We start from the raw sequence: 18,825 nt of genomic DNA, 5'->3' as shown, positions 1-18,825 counted from the left end.
TCTTTGTCTACGTGTTTTTGCTCTTTTTATTTCTGAAGACTGTCTGTATTGTATTGTTTATTTTTATTGATTTTATTTTTGCGTGCGCCTGCACAAAGACCTCACGGTTGTTCCTGGGCACGTTAAATAAATGATTGATTGATTGATTGATTGATTATTACGCCCAGATTTGCCTTCAAGCGAGGTGACTACGTTGGCTTGTACCGTGACTTTTCCACCACAGATTGGTCACTGGTAACTGACAAACCCAATGTTGATGATCAAGTCGATCAGTTTAGGGAGCTTATCTTGACCAGCATGCGCAAGTTCATTCCCCAGTATACACCTCATCATTGTAAATATCCCTCCTGGTTCTCATCAGAACTTATAAGTGCACTGAAACATAAAGATCGTGCACACAGGAAGTATAAACGTTCTGCATCAACTCATTTGAAGGAAGAATTCTGTCGTTTTCGTACTCTTTGTAAACGCCTTTATAAACGGGATCACAGTCTATATATTTCATTTTTAGAAAAAAGCGCGTCTGACAGGCCGGCTGAGTTTTGGAAGTATGTGCGCAAACGGTCGAGCAAAAGTGGCGAGTCCTTCAGGATACTGGACCCAAATGGAGTAGAAGTTCAAGCCGTTGCTGACTGTTTTGCCATGCATTTTTCATCTGTCTATAAGTCTCCAGCCTCTGTAGCTAGTAACGGTCGACAGTTGGCGCAGCTGATGCTGTGTCGCTAGATGAAGATTCCATTTCAGAATGCATTAAGCGCTTGAAACCATCCTTTTCAGCTGGCCCAGATGGCATCCCCTCTGCCATACTAAAGCCTATGGCAGTATACTTGTCCCAGTATTGACTACCATATTTAATGTGTCTGCATGCTTCAACGTTTCCTAGTATGTGGAAAACTGCTCGTGTTTTCCCAGTGTTTAAGTCTGGCTGTAAAAGTGACGTCTCGAACTACCGCCCTATTTCCCTTCTTTGTGCCGCATCCAAAATCTTTGAGCTTGCTCTTCACAAAATATTGTCTTTTGATGTAAAAAATTCATTGATTGTGAATCAGCATGGGTTTCTCGCTGGCCGCTCAACTGTCACTAATCTTGCCAGTTTCATGATGCAAGTCTCCACGCCTATTTCGCAGAGAGGACAGGTTGACGCTATTTACTGTGACCTTAGCAAAGCTTTTGATGTTGTCGGCCATTCGCTGCTTGTGGATAAACTTGCACACTTTGATGTTGATTCTTCAATTGTGAATCTCCTCCATAGCTATCTTCTTGATAGATTATGTTACGTTGCCGTTAATGGCCAAACGTCCTCTTTGTATAAAGCTACTAGTGGGGTTCCTCAAGGGTCGGTACTGGGCCCACTCCTCTTTTTAATTTATGTTAATGATGTTTCTTCTGTCATTCGGAATTCTTCTTTCCTTTTGTATGCCGATGACATAAAGATATTTAAGGAAATTCATTCAGTTATCGATTGTCGCTTGCTGCAATCTGATTTGTGTTCTTTTTCTGAATGGTGCAAGAGCAATAACCTCTCGCTAAATATTTCAAAAACCAAGGTAATGAGTTTCACTCGAAAAACATCTAGTGTGCCATTTTTATATTCTGTCAATTCTGTGTCGTTGTGTAAGGTATGTGAGATCAATGATCTAGGTGTTCTTTTTGATAGCACCTTACACTTTTCTGCTCACGCTAAGCGTGTTGCTTTGCGGGGTCTTCGCACCCTAGGCTCTGTTTGCAGAATGTCTAGAGAATTCCGTTCTCCTGTGCCCTTCCGAAAATTGTACACCGCGCTATGTCTTCCTCAACTAGAGTATGCATCTGTGATCTGGAATGGCATTCCTAATTCCAGCAGCAACGCCATTGAGCGAGTCCAGAAAAAATTCCTAAGCATTTACAACCATCGTTTCGCTAGAAATGACTCTGGATCTCGTTCTAACGCTGCTGGATTATTATCATTGCCATCACTTTGCTGCCGACGAAATCGCGCTGATCTGTTATTTCTTTACAAGCTTGTGCATGGTATCATATCTTGCCCTGTACTGCTCAACTGTCTTAATTTCCGAATTCCACGTAAGCTGACCAGAGACAATAGACCTTTTCATGTAACCGCCTGCCTCTGTGAACATTCGACCATTGGCAGGATACAACGTCTTTACAATGCTTACTTTTTGGAGCTCGATGTTTTTCACAGCTCCCAGTCGTTGTTCTGCTCCGAGCTTTGCACTGTACTTACATAGCCTTGTACACTGTTGATATTTTTTTTCTGCCTGCGCATAGTTGTATATGTGCAATTTTGTAACGTTTTTTATCCCTGATATTTTATTATGATGTTTCCTTTGTTTTTTTTTTTGTTTTTTTGTTGTTTTTTTGTGTGTGCGCCAGTACAAAGACCTTACGGTTGTTCCTGGGCACATTAAATAAACGTTTGATTGATTGATTGATTGATTGATTATTATTTAGTAGTAGTAGTAGTAGTAGTAGTAGTAGTAGTAGTAGTATACACGTCTAGGTATGAAATCTGTGTTCATCACTTACCTTCTTATTCCGCATAAGCTTCTGCCGATTTTCACTACCTGCTCTAAGCCAATGTCTAGGTTAACTCCGCTCAAAGAAATGTTAGTTCCTCCAGCTACTGGTCCATAAGTAGGTGCCACTCCATCGAACGACACAACCTGGAAATGTTCAACAAAACACGCCCACAGTGCAACTGTTAAATGCCTACAGTGAAGTCAAGAAGGCGATTTAAGTGTAACGTGGTACAGGAGTGTATATTTACTTTATAGAATGGCACGAACACCTAAAGCTACATTGTGCCGCCATGTGAATCCCTAAATATCAAAAGGCGTTAAACGTTTCCACCCCCCCTCCTTTACTTATGTGAAAGAAATGGCCTGACGCATCCGGCTCGCGCACTCCTGAATATTCGCGTGAAAAAAATCATTACGCCGCAAAATGTTCAAAGCACAGATCAATGAGAGATGTTTATTATTGATATATGGATAAATACGCCTGGCCGCCTTGTGTTGAAGAAAGAGGGTAGGAGAATAAAAGATAAAAACAAGGTGATGTTAGCGCTAAGAATGACTGCAGCTACTGCGCCTCACGTAAGACCCAGTGATATGAGTCAGAGCTATAATTCCCTCCATCAGTGAAAATCGATCATTCGTTTTTTTATTATTCATACGTACCTTGTATTCGAAGCCAGAAGGAACCGTGTGATTTTGCGAAACATGGTAACTTTTGCCGGCGTTGCTGAAAATGTCATTTACGCTTATCACAATGTCTACTTTTGAGGTGCGCTGCACGGGGGGCGTTCGGCATTTCACTCTGAAAGACACATGCAGCATGGCGTAAATATTCCTTCATGCAACAGCATTTTCTGGCGATGGCTCTACCCACTTTGACTTGATTAGGTTTATATCTGCCGACTAAATAAGTTTAAACGAGACAACCGGATTTCGAAGGTGAGAAACCTCTCCCCTATGAGGTTTGATAACACGGCCCGGGGGGCGCTGTTAGCGTTTACTATATCTCAGCACTGCGCCATTAGCAGGCGAGCCCGCTACACTCGGGTCATAACTCGGGTCATAACAGCGAGAAAGCACGCGTTTGATCCGCTCGAAATGAACCCTACGTCCGCAGCTGAGGTGGAAGAGACGAAGCGACGGGGTGCTGCAGCCCAGCGCCAGCGCTACGCAGCCAAAATAGGAGCATAGGGACGGCCGTAAATTCAAGAATGTGTGCTCGGAAACCCCTAGTGCCCTCGTGAGAGCAGTGGAAGAACTAATTTTACTGGGTTAGTTTTTTCACCGCTCCCCAAAGGGCAACAAGGGTGTTATCATAAGAATTGACACTTGGGCAAGTTGGAATTGGTTACGCGTTTTTGAAATGGGCAGCGCCAAAAGGAGGACACGAGAACAAGTACAACACATACCACAGCGCCTTCTCACAACTAACTTTATTAGAAAGAACACTCGCTATTTAAACCATGGCAACGTACACCGTGCTTTTACATCACTGACAGCAGTGCTTCTGCAAAGATTAGAAAGGGTTGCAAAAGGTTCAACCAGTGTCCTCATTTTCGCGCTACCCATTTCAAAAATGCATAAAGGTGTTATCAGTTTAATGCTTCAAATGTGTATTTGGAGCATTAAACTGATAACCTCCCTGGTGCCCTCTACGGAGTGGTGAAATAACTAACGCATTAACGCGATAAAAACCAGTCGGTACATGTTTCGCCAATAAATCTGATGCTTCCGAGCTGGCTAAGAGACTTGCTTCCAAAGAAAACAAGAGGCTCTGGAACCTTTCGACTCATCATTATGCTTTCCTCTACTCTATCGACCCACATCTAAGAACAAGACTCCCATACACAATTCCTCGACATCTGGAAACTTTGTAACATCGTCTTCGACTAAACAGTGCTTATGGAAACAGTTTACGGTACCGCTTCGGTCAAACCGAAAATCCGTACTGTAATAACTGTGGCTCCATAGAAACTGTCGAGCATATTTTGTTTGAGTGCCGAGCGTATGCCGAAGAGCGTGCGCTCTATGAACATTGCATGCATATGCTGACCAAAAGAACTTTATCAATTGACTGTGTCTTGGGCCCTTTACCCTGCGCCACGCAGCAGAGGCAAGCGATGAAACTACTATTCAGATATTCAGAATAACTCGACAAATTTTAATGGCACCTTTAAAGCACGTAATAAGTCACCGTCAGCATACGTCGCCGCCCAAGAGACAAAAAAGTCAGTTTGTGTTTTACCTCTTCTTTTATTCTATTTTAACTTTTTACATTTTTCTTCTATATATATATCTCTCTCTCTCTTTGTGTCTTTCAGTCGCCAATTCCCTTTCTCACGCAGAGTATCAAGTCAGCGAATTTATACACGCCGGCTAAATTCTCTGCCTTTCAATAAAGAGCTCTCTCTCAGTCGAGTCGAGGCGCTGCGCTGCGCTGGCACGGTCCTACGTAGGAAGTATGGGGCAGCCACGCACATGAAGAACGGCGACGAGAGAAGAGACGGGAGTGAGCCCGTCAGCTCCGCTGGCCACCAGCCTTCACAGAGTGGAACGGTTTCGAGTTTTCCTTTGTTTAAGAACAGTCTGATTTCGATTACATTTACAACACCGATTATGCCAACTTTGCGCGAGGTGAAATCGAGGACTACACACTGTCACGGGTGTTTCTCCATGCTCTTTAGTGAAATCTTGTTTGCGAGAAACTCGCACCTTTGAAATCCATGACAGTTTACTTCAGCTGTCGAACCTTTCATAGCCGTTGCATAGTGGCGCAAGTCTAAAGTATGTTGCGAAAATGTTTACTCACTGTTTCGAAACCCAGAAGACGATGTCACAGGTGCGGTTGCCGATTAATATCTCGATACTGCTGTAAGGCTTGCGCTCAGGCGAGCCCAAGTTGTCACCCAGTATCGTGATGACAGTTCCACCGGACACAGGTCCGTTCAGCGGATATACCTGAAATGGCAAAGAATATGCGTGCAATATTTCATAGCTACCAACGTGCTATGCAACCAGCCATGGTATATAGATTACAGGCTAAGGTGAACCGCTGCTGAGCTCACGGCTTCGGGTTCGATTCCCGGCCGCAGCGAGGTCATGTTTCTATGGCGGCGAAATACAAGAACATCTGGCCGTGTACTTAGGTTTAGGTGCACGTTCAGGAACATCAGGTAGTCAAGGTCAATCCGGGGTCCCACACTACAGCGTCTCATAATCACATCGTGGCGTTCACATGCAGAACGGAAGAACTTAATGTTAATATTAAAATGCTCTAGAAGAAAGCTGTTCATATTTGCCTGGAGAAGAGATGAACTGGTTTTCACTACTCATTGTTGCAATGGTATGTCAAATGACTGAAGTAATTATTCAGGGTCATGACGATACCACCACGTTAAGAAGCTTAGAACTATAGTTCTAAGCTTGTCTGCGTAATATATTACGCAGACTAGTTTATTTATTTAAAAGCTGTCAATGGATTCACAGCCGTACGGAGATGATCTCTGTTACAAGTTCAAGATGGCAGTCTTGTATAATGCATGATCAGGGTTGCGTAATGGAGGCAGCGAGGTGATTTCATTCGGATGATGTCTTTAGCACGCAGGAGTGGAATCACTTGTTGGTCTGGCAGAACGTCACTTGAACTTTGAAGTTATGATCGACGCGGGGTGAAATGTAACTAAATGACGAGAACAATGTGCGCCTCATTTCAGAATTCTCGAGGATATTATGAAAGAGACAAAGGTGGGCCTGATTATTACTGTTAGAAAGGTTAGAAAAGGGAGATCTAGACGAATTCTTGTCGAAGTAATACTGGTAATGCGAGCATAATTTTTAACTATGAACCAAGCTGAACGATTCTCATGCAGCTGAACGTTAAAACTAAAGAAGATATATAAACGTACCCCTCGAACTAAAAACGCTCGACTGCTGACCCGAAGGTCGCGGGATCAAATCCCGGCAATGGCGGCCGCATTTCGATGTAGATGAAATGCTCGAGGCCCGTGTACCTAAATTTAGGTGTACTTGAACAACAGACGGTCGAAATTTTCGGAGCCCTCCCCTACAGCGTCCCTAATAATTATATTGTGGTTTTGGGACGTAAAACCCCAATAGCTATCAGCCCTAGGTACAACCAGTTTAAGACCACTGCAAAGGGAGGCCATAGTATTAATCCTCAATGCTCTTATGCCGTATTTTATAATGCAACATCGCATATGTGTGTTATTGCAAATTACACTAGCCTAAGGCGACTTACTATGAAAGAACGCAGAAGGACCCGGGCACTGAACGTACGAGTGACTGCGCCCCTTCATTTTCTAACATCTTCATCGCTCATGTTTTGAGACGAGGGAAACGGCCGTTGATGTTCACGAACATTCTGAAAGCCTTAATATGGTTCTGTCATGCTTTCTCTCCTTCTCTAGTTATTCCGAATAGAATGCACGTCTACATGTGTTGCCGAATATGGCTGCGAGACATCAAACGTGTGGCCTCCTCGATCGCGCGTCATGCTCAGCGATGAGTAACTGAATCGTCGTCGAAGTTTTAATAAAAGCGATTTTATTGGGAGTGCGATTATTGTATCCAAAGGTTTCACAGGGCATACAACGAGGACGAGCAAAGAAGAGACACACACAGCGCTGAGTTTTCTCTTCTTTGCTTGTCCTTGTTGTATGCGATGTGAAACCTTTGGATTATTCTGCACCAACTAGCCCAACGCTCAACCTTAGTAGATTATTGTATGATATTGACCTATTTCAGAGCACATCAGACAAATTTTAGCAATTTGTTTATGATACTATACGTTCTTGGGTTGTAAACTGCGTCATTTCGCAAAGAATTAAAATGAATAAAATGCATTAGGAATTATAATTTCATTACGACATAGCTGAAATTCGGCAAAGGATTTCAGAAATAGGTAGTTTTCACATGCTAATCAAGCTGCAGATATTAACTATACGTTTCTTGGCGATATACCATTCGGATGCCAATTCATTTGCGCCCTTCAATTTGTTGCTTCAATTTGTCACGATCACAGATAACGGAATGGCTTGGCGTCGATTTTTCTGACGCCCGAACGAGGTAATAAACAAAATCTTTAAGATTACACTGAGACCCTATTTGTACCCTATAAATTGTATTCGGAAGTGCCAACTTTGACTTTGCGACCACGCCGTCAAGAACTGTTGTTGTGTCACGTAACACGCTAAATATTTGCAAACAGTGTTGCATATTGTGGCCACAAAAGGTCCCTAACAGATTTCCATGAAATTTGAACAAAGGTGGTTCACTTTTTAATTTTTATTTTAAAAATTTCTGCCCTTTTTGATAGTGATGACTTCGTCATGACGTCGTGTTATGAGATCTGATGATGTCATCATCGGAAACACACTGGCATCGGAATACACATTGCTCCGAAATAACGGCAAATTTCTATAAGCTTACTAAGCATCTCTAAGTGTACAAACGCGCCAGTTGTGTCTAGCAGTTCCGAAAAAAAAATATTGATAATCTTTCACATACCCGCTCCAGCTCCATTGGGCAGCGTTCAACGGTAAACTTTTCTCGATCGGGACATTCGGCGAAGTGGGCACAGCGGTCTCCGCACCATCCACACCGCAGCGGGTCTTCCTGGTTCTTTATGCACTGAGAGCAGGTTTCGTATATTTTGCACGAGCCAACCGGAATCCGTGCAACCTGAACACACAAATGCGAAACGTGCAATTTAAAACCTGTGATTTATTTTCTTGCTGTAGCTCCCTTTAACATCACCACCTGGAAAACAAAGTGCTGACCTCTATATGTGCGGCGCAGTATGAGAACGGTCAATGAAGACTCACAGGGACCCTTATGCATTCGCGTAAGATGACTGATGAAGGCGAAAACCATCTTTTAGATGCGAAGCATCTTTAGCGGAGCTCAAACCGGTGGTGGTGTGCGGCGTGACCACCCTTACTGCGCATGCACAAACCCTCTCCACATACGCCCTCTCCACACACCTCCTCCCCTCCCCCTCTCCATTGCCCCTCTCCCCCTTTCCCCTCTCTACATCCCCTCTCCCCTCCGCCTCTCCACCTCCCCTCTAGGCTACATTTTACAATTCACTCTAAAAGATATGAAAGGTTTTTGGCCATGCCGTTCTGTTCAAAAAGCCACCTTGCACGAATAATGTCGACGTGCACTTAAAACGAGCAGAGTTTCTACTGCAATATGCATGCAAGGTGTTTAAAACTTACAAGTATCTCCATATTTGGGATTACGAGAGAGAGAAAAAAAATGAACGGACACGTTCGATGGTTGACGTCATCGCTATATGCAGTTTACTGTCATGCACCGGGGCAAGGGAAAAGGAAGGGCACATATTAAAATAAAGGAAGACAAGAAAAAGAGTACGAGGCTTTAAAGAAGCCGACAGCGCATGCGCGGTATCAGAAACACGTTTAACTGCGCAGCCCTTGATCAAAGAAATCACGCAATTTACGATTTTCGGCTCCGTTTACAATAGTTGTTTTAGGAGGGTCAGCGATCAGATAAATTTCGCAAGAATGAATAAACATCAGTGATGGCGAATGGTTGCATAGCAACAACAAAAATGCGAAGGGCTTTCCAAGCTGATGCTTAAATTTGGGGGAAAAGACATGACTAATGACCAGTCCCTGTCATGCTTTCACGCATCCCTTTTACTCTCACGAAGTTCAGCTCGTCTTCCCCCAGCTGAACTATGTACGGTCGCGAGCAAAAGTTTAGAGACCAGCATATTCCACAAATATTTTTCCTTCTCTGCAGCTTGAGTGTGTTGGTTGAAATGGAGTAGCGCAGTTTTGCCTACATGCAACTCATTACAGCAATCTCACGATGCGGAGCTGTGCTAAGAAAAAATTCTTATTTTTTGTTGGTGCCGTGGTCTCTAAACTTTTGCACGCGACTGTACGCGTGCCCCAAGACGTAACGGGTAAATGCGTCGCACCTTGTGGCCGATGAGGAAATAACCGTACGCGCCGTCGCTGTCCAGGGCACTGCTTCTGGAAATCTCGCGTCCGAACTTCGACACATCCAATGGTGCCAGCAACCGTGGTTGGTCGCCCTGCAACAAAACCTGCGACACACGGGCAATAACGCCCGCAGTCAAGGCATGGTCACGTTCGCGAGTGTCGGAAGACAAAATTAATGTCACTGTTTGACCCCGTCGTCATCACAAAGCCATGGCAGAAAAACGGAACGCAAATAAAAACTAAAAAAAGGGCGGCCACGGTAAGGATTAGGTCACCTGCTCCACCGCACTGCTGCCTCTCCGCCCCCGAGTGCGCTAACCGCCGCGCAAACGTTGCGTTTACGCGCGAGCGTGTATGCCCCGTCTGTGAAATCGGTGTCGTGGTGTGTGCGCGCGCAAAGAAACGCCATCGTAAAAGAAACAAAAGAAAAAAAAACAAAAGAAAAACTTTACCGCGTTGCCAGACTGGAGATTGAATCCAGGCTTTCTGCGTGGCAATCAAGTGTTGCCGCAGAGCCACGCCCCTACTGGTACTTGAAACTGCTTCGGAAAATTTTAACTTTAGAAGCGCCATGCGGACGAAGAGTCACGGTGGAGGAGCACGAGCCCAAACCAAATTGTACGCGCATATTGCCTTACACAAGAGTGATGAGTACCTCGCTACTTCGCAAAATGGCAGATGATGGCGTAGTGGGTACTTCGCAACTCTACTTGCAGAGGGCACCCTAGGAGTGTTTACAACGCGTACAGAGGTTCCTTTCTTCGCGGCACAGCGTAGGAGCCCAGGCAAATGCGAAGCATGAGAAGCGAATGAGAAGGCGATGCGAACGGGGCCCGATAACGCTATCGGGTTCATCTCTGAAGGTTAAGCTGACGCGTCCTCCAAGCCTTAACACGGAAATAAAACACAGCGAGACGGGCGAAGGGAGCTGTTGTAGCGATTCAACGTCCGCCGGGAAAGGCAAAGCGAGCGCGGCGAGCTTCATGCCATATCTGCACGCAGCTAAACGTAATGCTCTCGTACGTACACATCATATGATTAGGTGCCCCAGTGTTCACTTATGTCATTGTCCATTAAATGCTAGTCTGAAAAATTCGGCTACTGTGCAGTCAAGTATTGGTAAAGTTCCGCGGTAATCAGATATACAATGTATGTGCATTTGTCACTCGGTATATTAGAGTAAATGCCGCTTTTGGGTGGCGAGGGGTTCGTAAACATATCCAAGCAGTGGCCCACAACAGTTTGCATTATGCACATGCCTTGCTGCGTAAAAAAAAAAATAAATACTGCGAGTCCTTTTTCTTTTTGCTTTTTCTTCTTCTCGGTACGCACCTTTTGCAGAATCCCTTGGCTGTCGCCGATCCACGCGACAGTGGAACCGTTTTGGCTCATAACGGTGACGGAAGTGGCGAGCCTTTTTGTCAACGTTACAGTCGCCCGCCCAATGAGCGGAATCATACCTTCCACGTACTGATTTCGTCCTGGTGTGCAAATGTCCCGGCGTTCTGTCGCCTAAAAAAGAAATAAACATCACAGGTTCGCTTATGGATTCAACTAAGACGTCTCGAAGGCGAAAGCCCTCTTCTATTTCCTCTCAGTCGATATATTGATCCTGCCCGCCACCCACCGAAATCTTTCCGCACCTCACGTGGTTTTGCACTGTCTCCGTGATCAGAGGCGTCGCAAGCTTTCTGCACTTCACCTAGTTTTGCACTGCCTCCGTGATCGGCGTACCTTTGACCAAGCGGCGATATCGTGTGATGACGTCACCATTTGACGTGACTTGATGTGACGTAACAGTCACGTCACGAATTCTGGCGATCTGTGACGTCATGATGACGTCATATAGTGACGTTTTCACGTGATGATGATTTTTTGCATCACTCGTGTTAACGCCGGCGCCGCGAGATGCCGCTCAATTTTCGCGTTTCCTGAGGCATCTGAGGCTTTCGCCTTAAAATGTACGCAGTTGCACTGAACGTGAGAACTGTAGGAAGTGCGAAGCATTGATTCGCCTGCCATGCGGCGACGTTAGCGTTAACGGGCAAGCGGGAGCTGGCGTTCCAAACGCGCAGCCTGAGCGGCGTCCATGGGAACCTTTATTCGTGATGCAATGGTGCCCTCTACCCTCCTACTGTCCCTCTTCTCCTTACTCTCCTCCTCACCCTCCCTTCCCTTTAACCCCTTTGTTATACCATTCTATACACTGCTATGCAATGCTTTACGTTGGCTGAGCTCCCTTAATGTTACTGCGTATAATTTCGACAGTACCCTATGTTGCCTAGAAATGTATGTGTACGCTACCTTGTGTGTGGGTCCGCAGGCACCTTCAAGCTGCATTTCGCCGCCTTTCGCCTGGGGTGACCCCCAACTTTATGTTGGAAATAAATTTTCTTGATTCTTGATTCTTGACATAGCATATGCTACCCGACTGAGGATTCGAATCCCCGACTCCACGGTTTTCGATCACAGATGCCGGACGCAATGGCCACTGCGCCACGAACACGAACAGGTTTATCGCCGCAAAGGCGTTATAAATGCCACCTGCTCTTGGCAGGTACGGTGCCGCGATCTAGGAGCTGTGCAGCGAAGTTCGCCGAAGTGCTGCGGGGTCTCGGCGCATAGCGGAGCAGTACACCCGCCCACAAAAGTTTTCGAAACGTGAGCTCCACTTTAAATGCGAATTCCTGCTCTGTTAGTGCACGGCGCTTCTAACCTAGCAGTTAGTTGCTTAGGTCGCAAGGACTACTACCGGCTGGAACATCTATTTGGAGGCTATGTTCTCAGACAAAGCGGGAATATCGCTTTTTCGAAAAATTTCGCGTTCCGCAAACTTTTGGGTGGGGGGGGGGGGCTACGTCATGAGTGCGTTTGACCAATGAGACACGCCAACAAGAAGCACTATGCTTTTGCTCATTCCAGGTTCATATTATAAAACTCGAGCTATTGCATTCGTGAATTTAAGCGCATCGCACCATGCCAGAGTGCTGCGGCGGTGGGTGTCATTGTCATCATGGATGTTTTCACATCGCAGGCAGCGATGCCAGCTGAGCAGCAATACACGTTGCGAAAATTGTATTTTTTAACGCCAAACCAGGCTGCAACTGCTTCTATGAAAACACGCTTCACCTTCATGTTATGAACAGTTCCCGTGAAAGAGGGATCAACCCTAATTTTTCATCTAATGCTATGCCTGGTATTCATAACACGATCGAGATGTATTCAGGACACTGGCACATTTTAAAGTCATTATGCATATCGAAATGTAGATGAGAAATTGCGTGATTTTCCTGCCAGTTAAACTGGACAGCAGTGGGAGTTATTCATAAAAGTATGCTGGATAGATAGAGAATCAGTCACCAAAGACCTATACTCACGTAAGGAGAACATTTGAGGTCATCGCCCTCGTCGTGGTACAGGGGCGACAGTCTCGCACTGGACAAGCCCTTGTCGCAGTTTTCGACGGTCTCCCTGAATGTATCCTCGACGCGGTTCATGTCGAAAAAGCAGACCACCGAAATGGACGAACTAAATGCGAAATATTTCGCCCTGATGAAGGTAGGCTTTCCAAAAGCCACTGCAAGAACACTTCCACCGCCGCCAGCAGTCCTCGACGGCCCTAGATGGGCGCTGGTGGCCGCTGAAAGCACGCCCTCTCGCATGGGGCACCTGATGGGTACGTCCACGTACGTGCGGAAGGAAGACTCGTCGTTCTCGCACACTCGCACCAGCCGCGTTTCCAAGGAGTATCGGTACTGCACTTGCACTTTCCGCACCTCGACGAAGTAAGCTAAGCCGTTGTGACTGAACCCATAAACGAAGCGAAGTGTTTCAGATGCCCTTAGCCTGTTGACGACGTCCGCAGGAGCCGCACGTGCGTGAGACAACAGTGTGAAGGAGCTCGTCGGGTCGAGCCCTCTTGAAGACAAGGGGAAGAGACGGTACTCCGGAGGGCGTTCGTCCGAAACTGTTGCGGAAAAAAGGACGTGCCTTCCGTCGCTTCTGGTTCTGAAAAAGGCCACGGTGCTCCGCTTCGAAGCGACGTAGTTGTCCGTCAGGTTCTTGTCCATGGACGCCGTGACGTTCAGGCCGCGTAGAGGGTCGTGAATCGAGCACATGCCCTGAGACGTGGCCCCGCAGGCCAGAACGAGTGGCTCGTTGCCGACTTGCAGCAGGATGCGGTTGTAGTTGTCCGTCACGTTACGGCTGTGGATGCAGGATAGAGGATAGGGTGGACACAGCAAGCTGTCGTTTTCGGGGCCCGTCCTATAAACCGCCCGGACCGACAGGTCGTCGGGTGACAGCGCGTAGAGGGCGTTTCGGACGCTTACGACGACGACACCGTCGTGTCTTGAAAGCTTGAGGTACAGGACATTTTGTGCGGGTCCTAGGAGAGATTGAAACGCCTTGATGGAAATACCAGCTTTGACAGCCAACACGGTATGAAGAGTCAGCGCCAGCAACGTTACAGCCAAGAGCTGTCCACCGTTCCTTCTTCGCTCCATTGACCTCTTTCGATTATCGTGCGTCCCACGTCTGCCCTGGTTGTGGCCGGTCGCAGCGAACATATTACATTTGAATCAGGCGATCCTGGAGAAGGCAACAACAACATCGAAAGTTAGAATGGTGTGAAATACAAGAACAAAACCGACACAGTTTTACACCCTTCCTTTCTTTCCCTTTCGTTCTGGCAGTGTTGTACTCTGCCAAAACAAGGGACAGTGAAAGAACACCATACAAGGGACAGTTAGCTGTCCTCTAAAGATGAACCACCTTGGCCACAACCTTGAAGAATTAAGCTGCCACTTCACTGTTGCGACGGTTGGACAAGCGGCTAATGAAATTGAATGCCATAGATCATCAGGGTGCGCACCACAATCTGATGGCCCCCGCCCCTTCTGCCTTTGGTGGCCGTCACACACACACACACACACACACACACACACACACACACACACACACACACACACACACACACACACACACACACACACACACACACCACACACACACACACACCACACACACACACACAACACACACACACACACACACCACACACACACACACACACACACACACACACACACACACCACACACACACACACACCACACACACACACACACACCCACACACACACACACCACACACACACACACACACCACACACACACACACACACACACACACACACACACACACACACACAAGGACTTTCTATCAGAAACTGCGCTATTTACTTCCAGTGACGCATGACTTTGTACACCGTTGTACACAGAAGCTACCGCCAAGTGATTTACTAAGCTGGTTGGCGTAGAGAGCAGTTAAATAGTTTTACTAAAGGACACAGCATGTAGTACCTAGGTTTTCCTCCAACAGTGTCATTTGTGCTGTTTATTCAAAACGTCTTCAGAGTTCTTCGACGTCATTTCAGCTGAATTTTATGCGCTCCTTGCAAAGCACCGGTTACAAGACAAAACTTGCCCAACACCTAAACGTTCGTGCACGTCCCTCCCCTCACTTCCATCCACTCCCGGCTTACAAAGGCCAACTGGTTTCCCCACTGTACACGCCTATGTTCAGGATAAACATAGCCAACACGCGCATATGGTGACTGCGCTAGCGCATGAATAACGGAAATTACGCAGAAGCAGAGGTAACACAGAAGCCCTGTTATCTTGGCGCAGCGATTGCCGCCATTTCACAAAACACAATGTCGGCGCTTTGAATAAAGTAAAATGAATTGTTACTCACAGTGCAAGATTTGTTGAAAGCATCATATATCCTCGAATGCACAATAATAACCGCGTCGCAGAGGAAACCGCTCGGTTAGCACACCGAAATTTGTCGGGAGTATGACACCTGCGGGTGCCATCTTTCAGCGGCATACTACATCTTACTCCAACGTACGCCATTTTTCGACCATCTGCACGTTTAGTACATGCTCAGCGATCGTCTCATCGAGCGGTGCACTAATAATAATTGTTGGGGTCTAACGTCCCACGATGTGACTATGAGGGACGCCGTAGTGGAGGGCTCTGGAAACTTCAACAACCTGGGGCCACTTAACGTTCACCTAAATCTAACTACACGGGCCTCAAACGTTGTCGCCTCCATTGAAATAGCGGTGCATTCGACGCACGTCTGCTTGTCGAGTGGCTGTCGCCCCGAAGAGGCATGATATATCCTATTTTATCGGAGAAGAACTTTTTTTAGCAGGCAGATAACATACCCCTTACTTCCTTCGTGCGAGATAATAAACCGATAGCGCGAGCTTTCGTTTTTAGTAAAGACGACACTTTAGTTGTTCGTTCGCGCACTCGACATCGGTACAGCGAGAGAAGGTACCGATGGTAGTAATCGATTTTCATTCCGGTAATTTTATTTTCACGCGTGATCAAGTCGGAAGAAGCACATGCGCGAAGGGGGTGACATAAAAGTGAAGGATGCATGTTACTGCGGAGCCTAAGGACTGCTGTCCAGAATATGCAAGATGAATAGTAATCATAATTCATTAAGATTTCAGTACCAAAGATAGACCTCGTATTTGGGTAACACTCTATTGGAGGTGGTCTGGGTAACTTGAGTCATGTTTTGCCGGGACGACACCACAAAGAAAAACTATTTACATCGCATTAGTAAATTAGCATTTCGTATTGCGAAAAAAAAGCACAGATCTTGCCGCAAGAAATTGCTTGAAAAGCGCGAAAGCAGGCAAACAGAAAAAACAGGCGGCGACGCCACAGTGATGTTCCCGTACAATCTCGCCATGGTGCCATAGGTCTTGACAGCATCTGTTCCTGCCTGCATAATTCCTCATTGGTAAAAATGAATAACATTGTGTCGTAGCTAGGGGGGCGAGAGATTGAACATCATACGTTTCGGAAAATTTGGTTCATGCATTGTGCGCAAAATACGATTAAAGTGTTTGAAGTCCGTAATGTCACTCACATTCAGGGGCTAAAGTTTCGGTGCGTAATTGAAAACAATGGGTATTCGAACTTTATTTTCCCTTGTAATAATGAACATGTGATACGGCGAGTCGTATTTGTTGGTTTTGTTCAGTTGAATGCTCTAAGGGTCTCGTGAGGCATTATATAATTACAGAATATAACGATCAAAGAAGAAACTGTAGTTAAAAGGGTGCCCCCCCTTCTATATATGTTCTTGGGGATGGGTATTGCGTGCACTCATGTCACATATTGAAAGATGGATTTTGTTCCAGACATGTAATTACACTACTGGTATGAACCATGCGCAGATATACACTTCCAAATGTAGGTCACAACAAAGATATTTATTATTGTTATTATTATTATTATTATTATTATTATTATTATTATTATTATTATTATTATTATTATTATTATTATTATTATTATTATTATTATTATTATTTTTTCAATTCCGCGTAAGTTAACCAGAGAGAACAGACCGTTTCATGTACCCGCCTGCTTCTTCCAACACTCTACCGTTCACAGAATACAAAGTCTTTATAATATTAATTTTCTTGATCTTGACGTTTTTCATAGTCCACAATTATTGTTTTTATCCGAGCTTTGCACTGTTTTGACATAGTATGGCACAATGTACAGTCTTCCCTTCTCCGTCTTTCCGCATAGTTGTATATGTGCAATCTAATTTTTTTATTCCCCTTCAATATTTCTCATATTGTCTTATTTTACTCCTCCCCTTTTGTGTTCATTTCTCTTTGTCTTCGTGTTTTTGCTCTTTTTATTTCTGAAGACTGTCTGTATTGTATTGTTTATTTTTATTGTTTTTTTTTGCGTGCGCCTGCACAAAGACCTCACGGTTGTTCCTGGGCACGTTAAATAAATAAATGATTGATTGACTGATTGATTGATTGATTGATTGATTGATTGATTGATTGATTGATTGATTGATTTTGCTATATTGCTATTATTTTGCTCAGCAAGAACAATTTCTTGAGCTGTCCCCCGCGGCGACGCAGTCTAGTTCCCTGATCCCCTCTGCAAATGTGAAACCTACGTGTCCGGATAATAGTGTTGTCAAAGAATTAATTCTCAGATTAAACCAATGTACTGGGCAACATTGATTCCCTTCAAAGAGGTTCGAGACCTGCGATACGGCCTTCTTTTGTGTTGCAAGTTTGCGACCCCATCGGAATCACACATTCCATCATGTTTTCAGGTTTTGAACATTAGAACGTTAGGACGCCCACACCGCGTCAAATAAACACGAAAGGTTAGACGGCACGCATACATGCGTGCAGCACGCGCTTGCACAAACATCAAACAAATCGAGCGACCGACTTGAGGGGGCGATAAGCGTATTGCCAACGGCTATGAAATAAGCAAGGCGGCGCATCTGGATGCTAAAGATTCGTCACGTCGTGTCAGTTCCGCCTTTCCAGACATAAGTGACAGGATGCGGACCGGCGGCGTCTCACTAGAAAGCGGACAGTTCTTATCGCCTCGGTCTGAGGAACTTTCCTCGGAAGCTCTAAGTGTCGTTGCATCCTGTCGAAAGCACGAAGCCAGCATGGACTATCCATATTCGTCCACGACAGACAAATACATGATTTGTTGCAGTGCAGAAAAAAGAAACGAAGACAGGAAAGACATAGAAAGAAAACAAGACGACAGCACGGGTATCTACACAAAGTATATCGGGCGAAATCGACACTATCTCACGAACATTCTTGACAGCAGAAAATTTCGAAATATAAAGAAAACAATGGCCCGAACAGATCCTATACTGTGTCGTTCGTATAGCGCGATTTTATTAAGCGCTTCTTTTTTCATCTATATATTATCGTCATAACTCCATCGACTCGCCAGATAGCAAACGCCGTGGTGGTGTAGGGGTCATGTTGTTCGACTGCTTACCCGAAGGTCGTCGGATCGAATCCCGGCCACGGCGCCGGCATTTCGATGGAGGCGAGATGCTAGAGGCGCGTGTACTTACGTTTAGGTGCACGCTAAAGAACACCAAACGGTCAAAATTTCCGGAGCCCTCCACTACGGCATCCCTCATAATCATATCGGGGTTTTGGGACGCAATACCGGAAGAATTATTATTATCACCACATATCTGGACATTGCGTGCGCGAACTCCCGTGGCTGGCTTCTTTGTTGAAGAAAACCGAAAACCACACGAGTGAGACATGCCGCTGTGATCCGGCACGTGCAGCATTCGCATGCTGCACGTGTGTCTGACTATGCTATATAGTTTTGACAGGTAAATGAGGGGCGAAGGGCCCTACAGAACGAAACATAATCCCGTATCATCAGTACAAGCAGTTCCATATTCGTACTCCTCAAGAAACTC

The 18,825-nt window shown here is 45.6% G+C and overlaps 2 protein-coding genes across 2 annotated transcripts in view; both read right to left on the bottom strand.

The window, feature by feature from the left end:
* LOC119397461 (hepatocyte growth factor receptor) overlaps positions 1-10,903 on the bottom strand; it is a 37,841-nt gene extending 26,938 nt beyond the window's left edge. Inside the window, exons 1-6 of the mRNA XM_049416576.1 lie at positions 10,844-10,903; positions 9,487-9,615; positions 8,043-8,216; positions 5,326-5,474; positions 3,180-3,318; positions 2,527-2,663 (exon numbers count right to left, since the gene is read on the bottom strand). Of these exons, the coding sequence (XP_049272533.1) occupies positions 2,527-2,663; positions 3,180-3,318; positions 5,326-5,474; positions 8,043-8,216; positions 9,487-9,615; positions 10,844-10,903 (788 nt within the window). The remainder of the gene's footprint in view (positions 1-2,526; positions 2,664-3,179; positions 3,319-5,325; positions 5,475-8,042; positions 8,217-9,486; positions 9,616-10,843) is intronic.
* A 1,964-nt stretch (positions 10,904-12,867) lies between these two features.
* Positions 12,868-14,016, bottom strand: LOC125758873 (plexin-A4-like). Its single transcript, XM_049416575.1, has one exon. It carries the CDS (start codon positions 14,014-14,016, stop codon positions 12,868-12,870), a length of 1,149 nt encoding a protein of 382 aa, XP_049272532.1.
* Between the last annotated feature and the right edge of the window lie 4,809 nt (positions 14,017-18,825).

The sequence above is a fragment of the Rhipicephalus sanguineus genome, chromosome 6, assembly GCF_013339695.2.
Source record: "Rhipicephalus sanguineus isolate Rsan-2018 chromosome 6, BIME_Rsan_1.4, whole genome shotgun sequence".
NCBI lineage: Eukaryota > Metazoa > Arthropoda > Arachnida > Ixodida > Ixodidae > Rhipicephalus > Rhipicephalus sanguineus.
The sequence above is the reverse complement of the archived record's forward strand: the minus strand, read 5'-3'. Positions and strand labels throughout refer to the sequence as shown.

Bases quoted from the DNA above. Each gene is read 5' to 3' on its own strand.
- LOC125758873 (XM_049416575.1), bottom strand. From the start codon at position 14,016: ATGGAGCGAAGAAGGAACGGTGGACAGCTCTTGGCTGTAACGTTGCTG.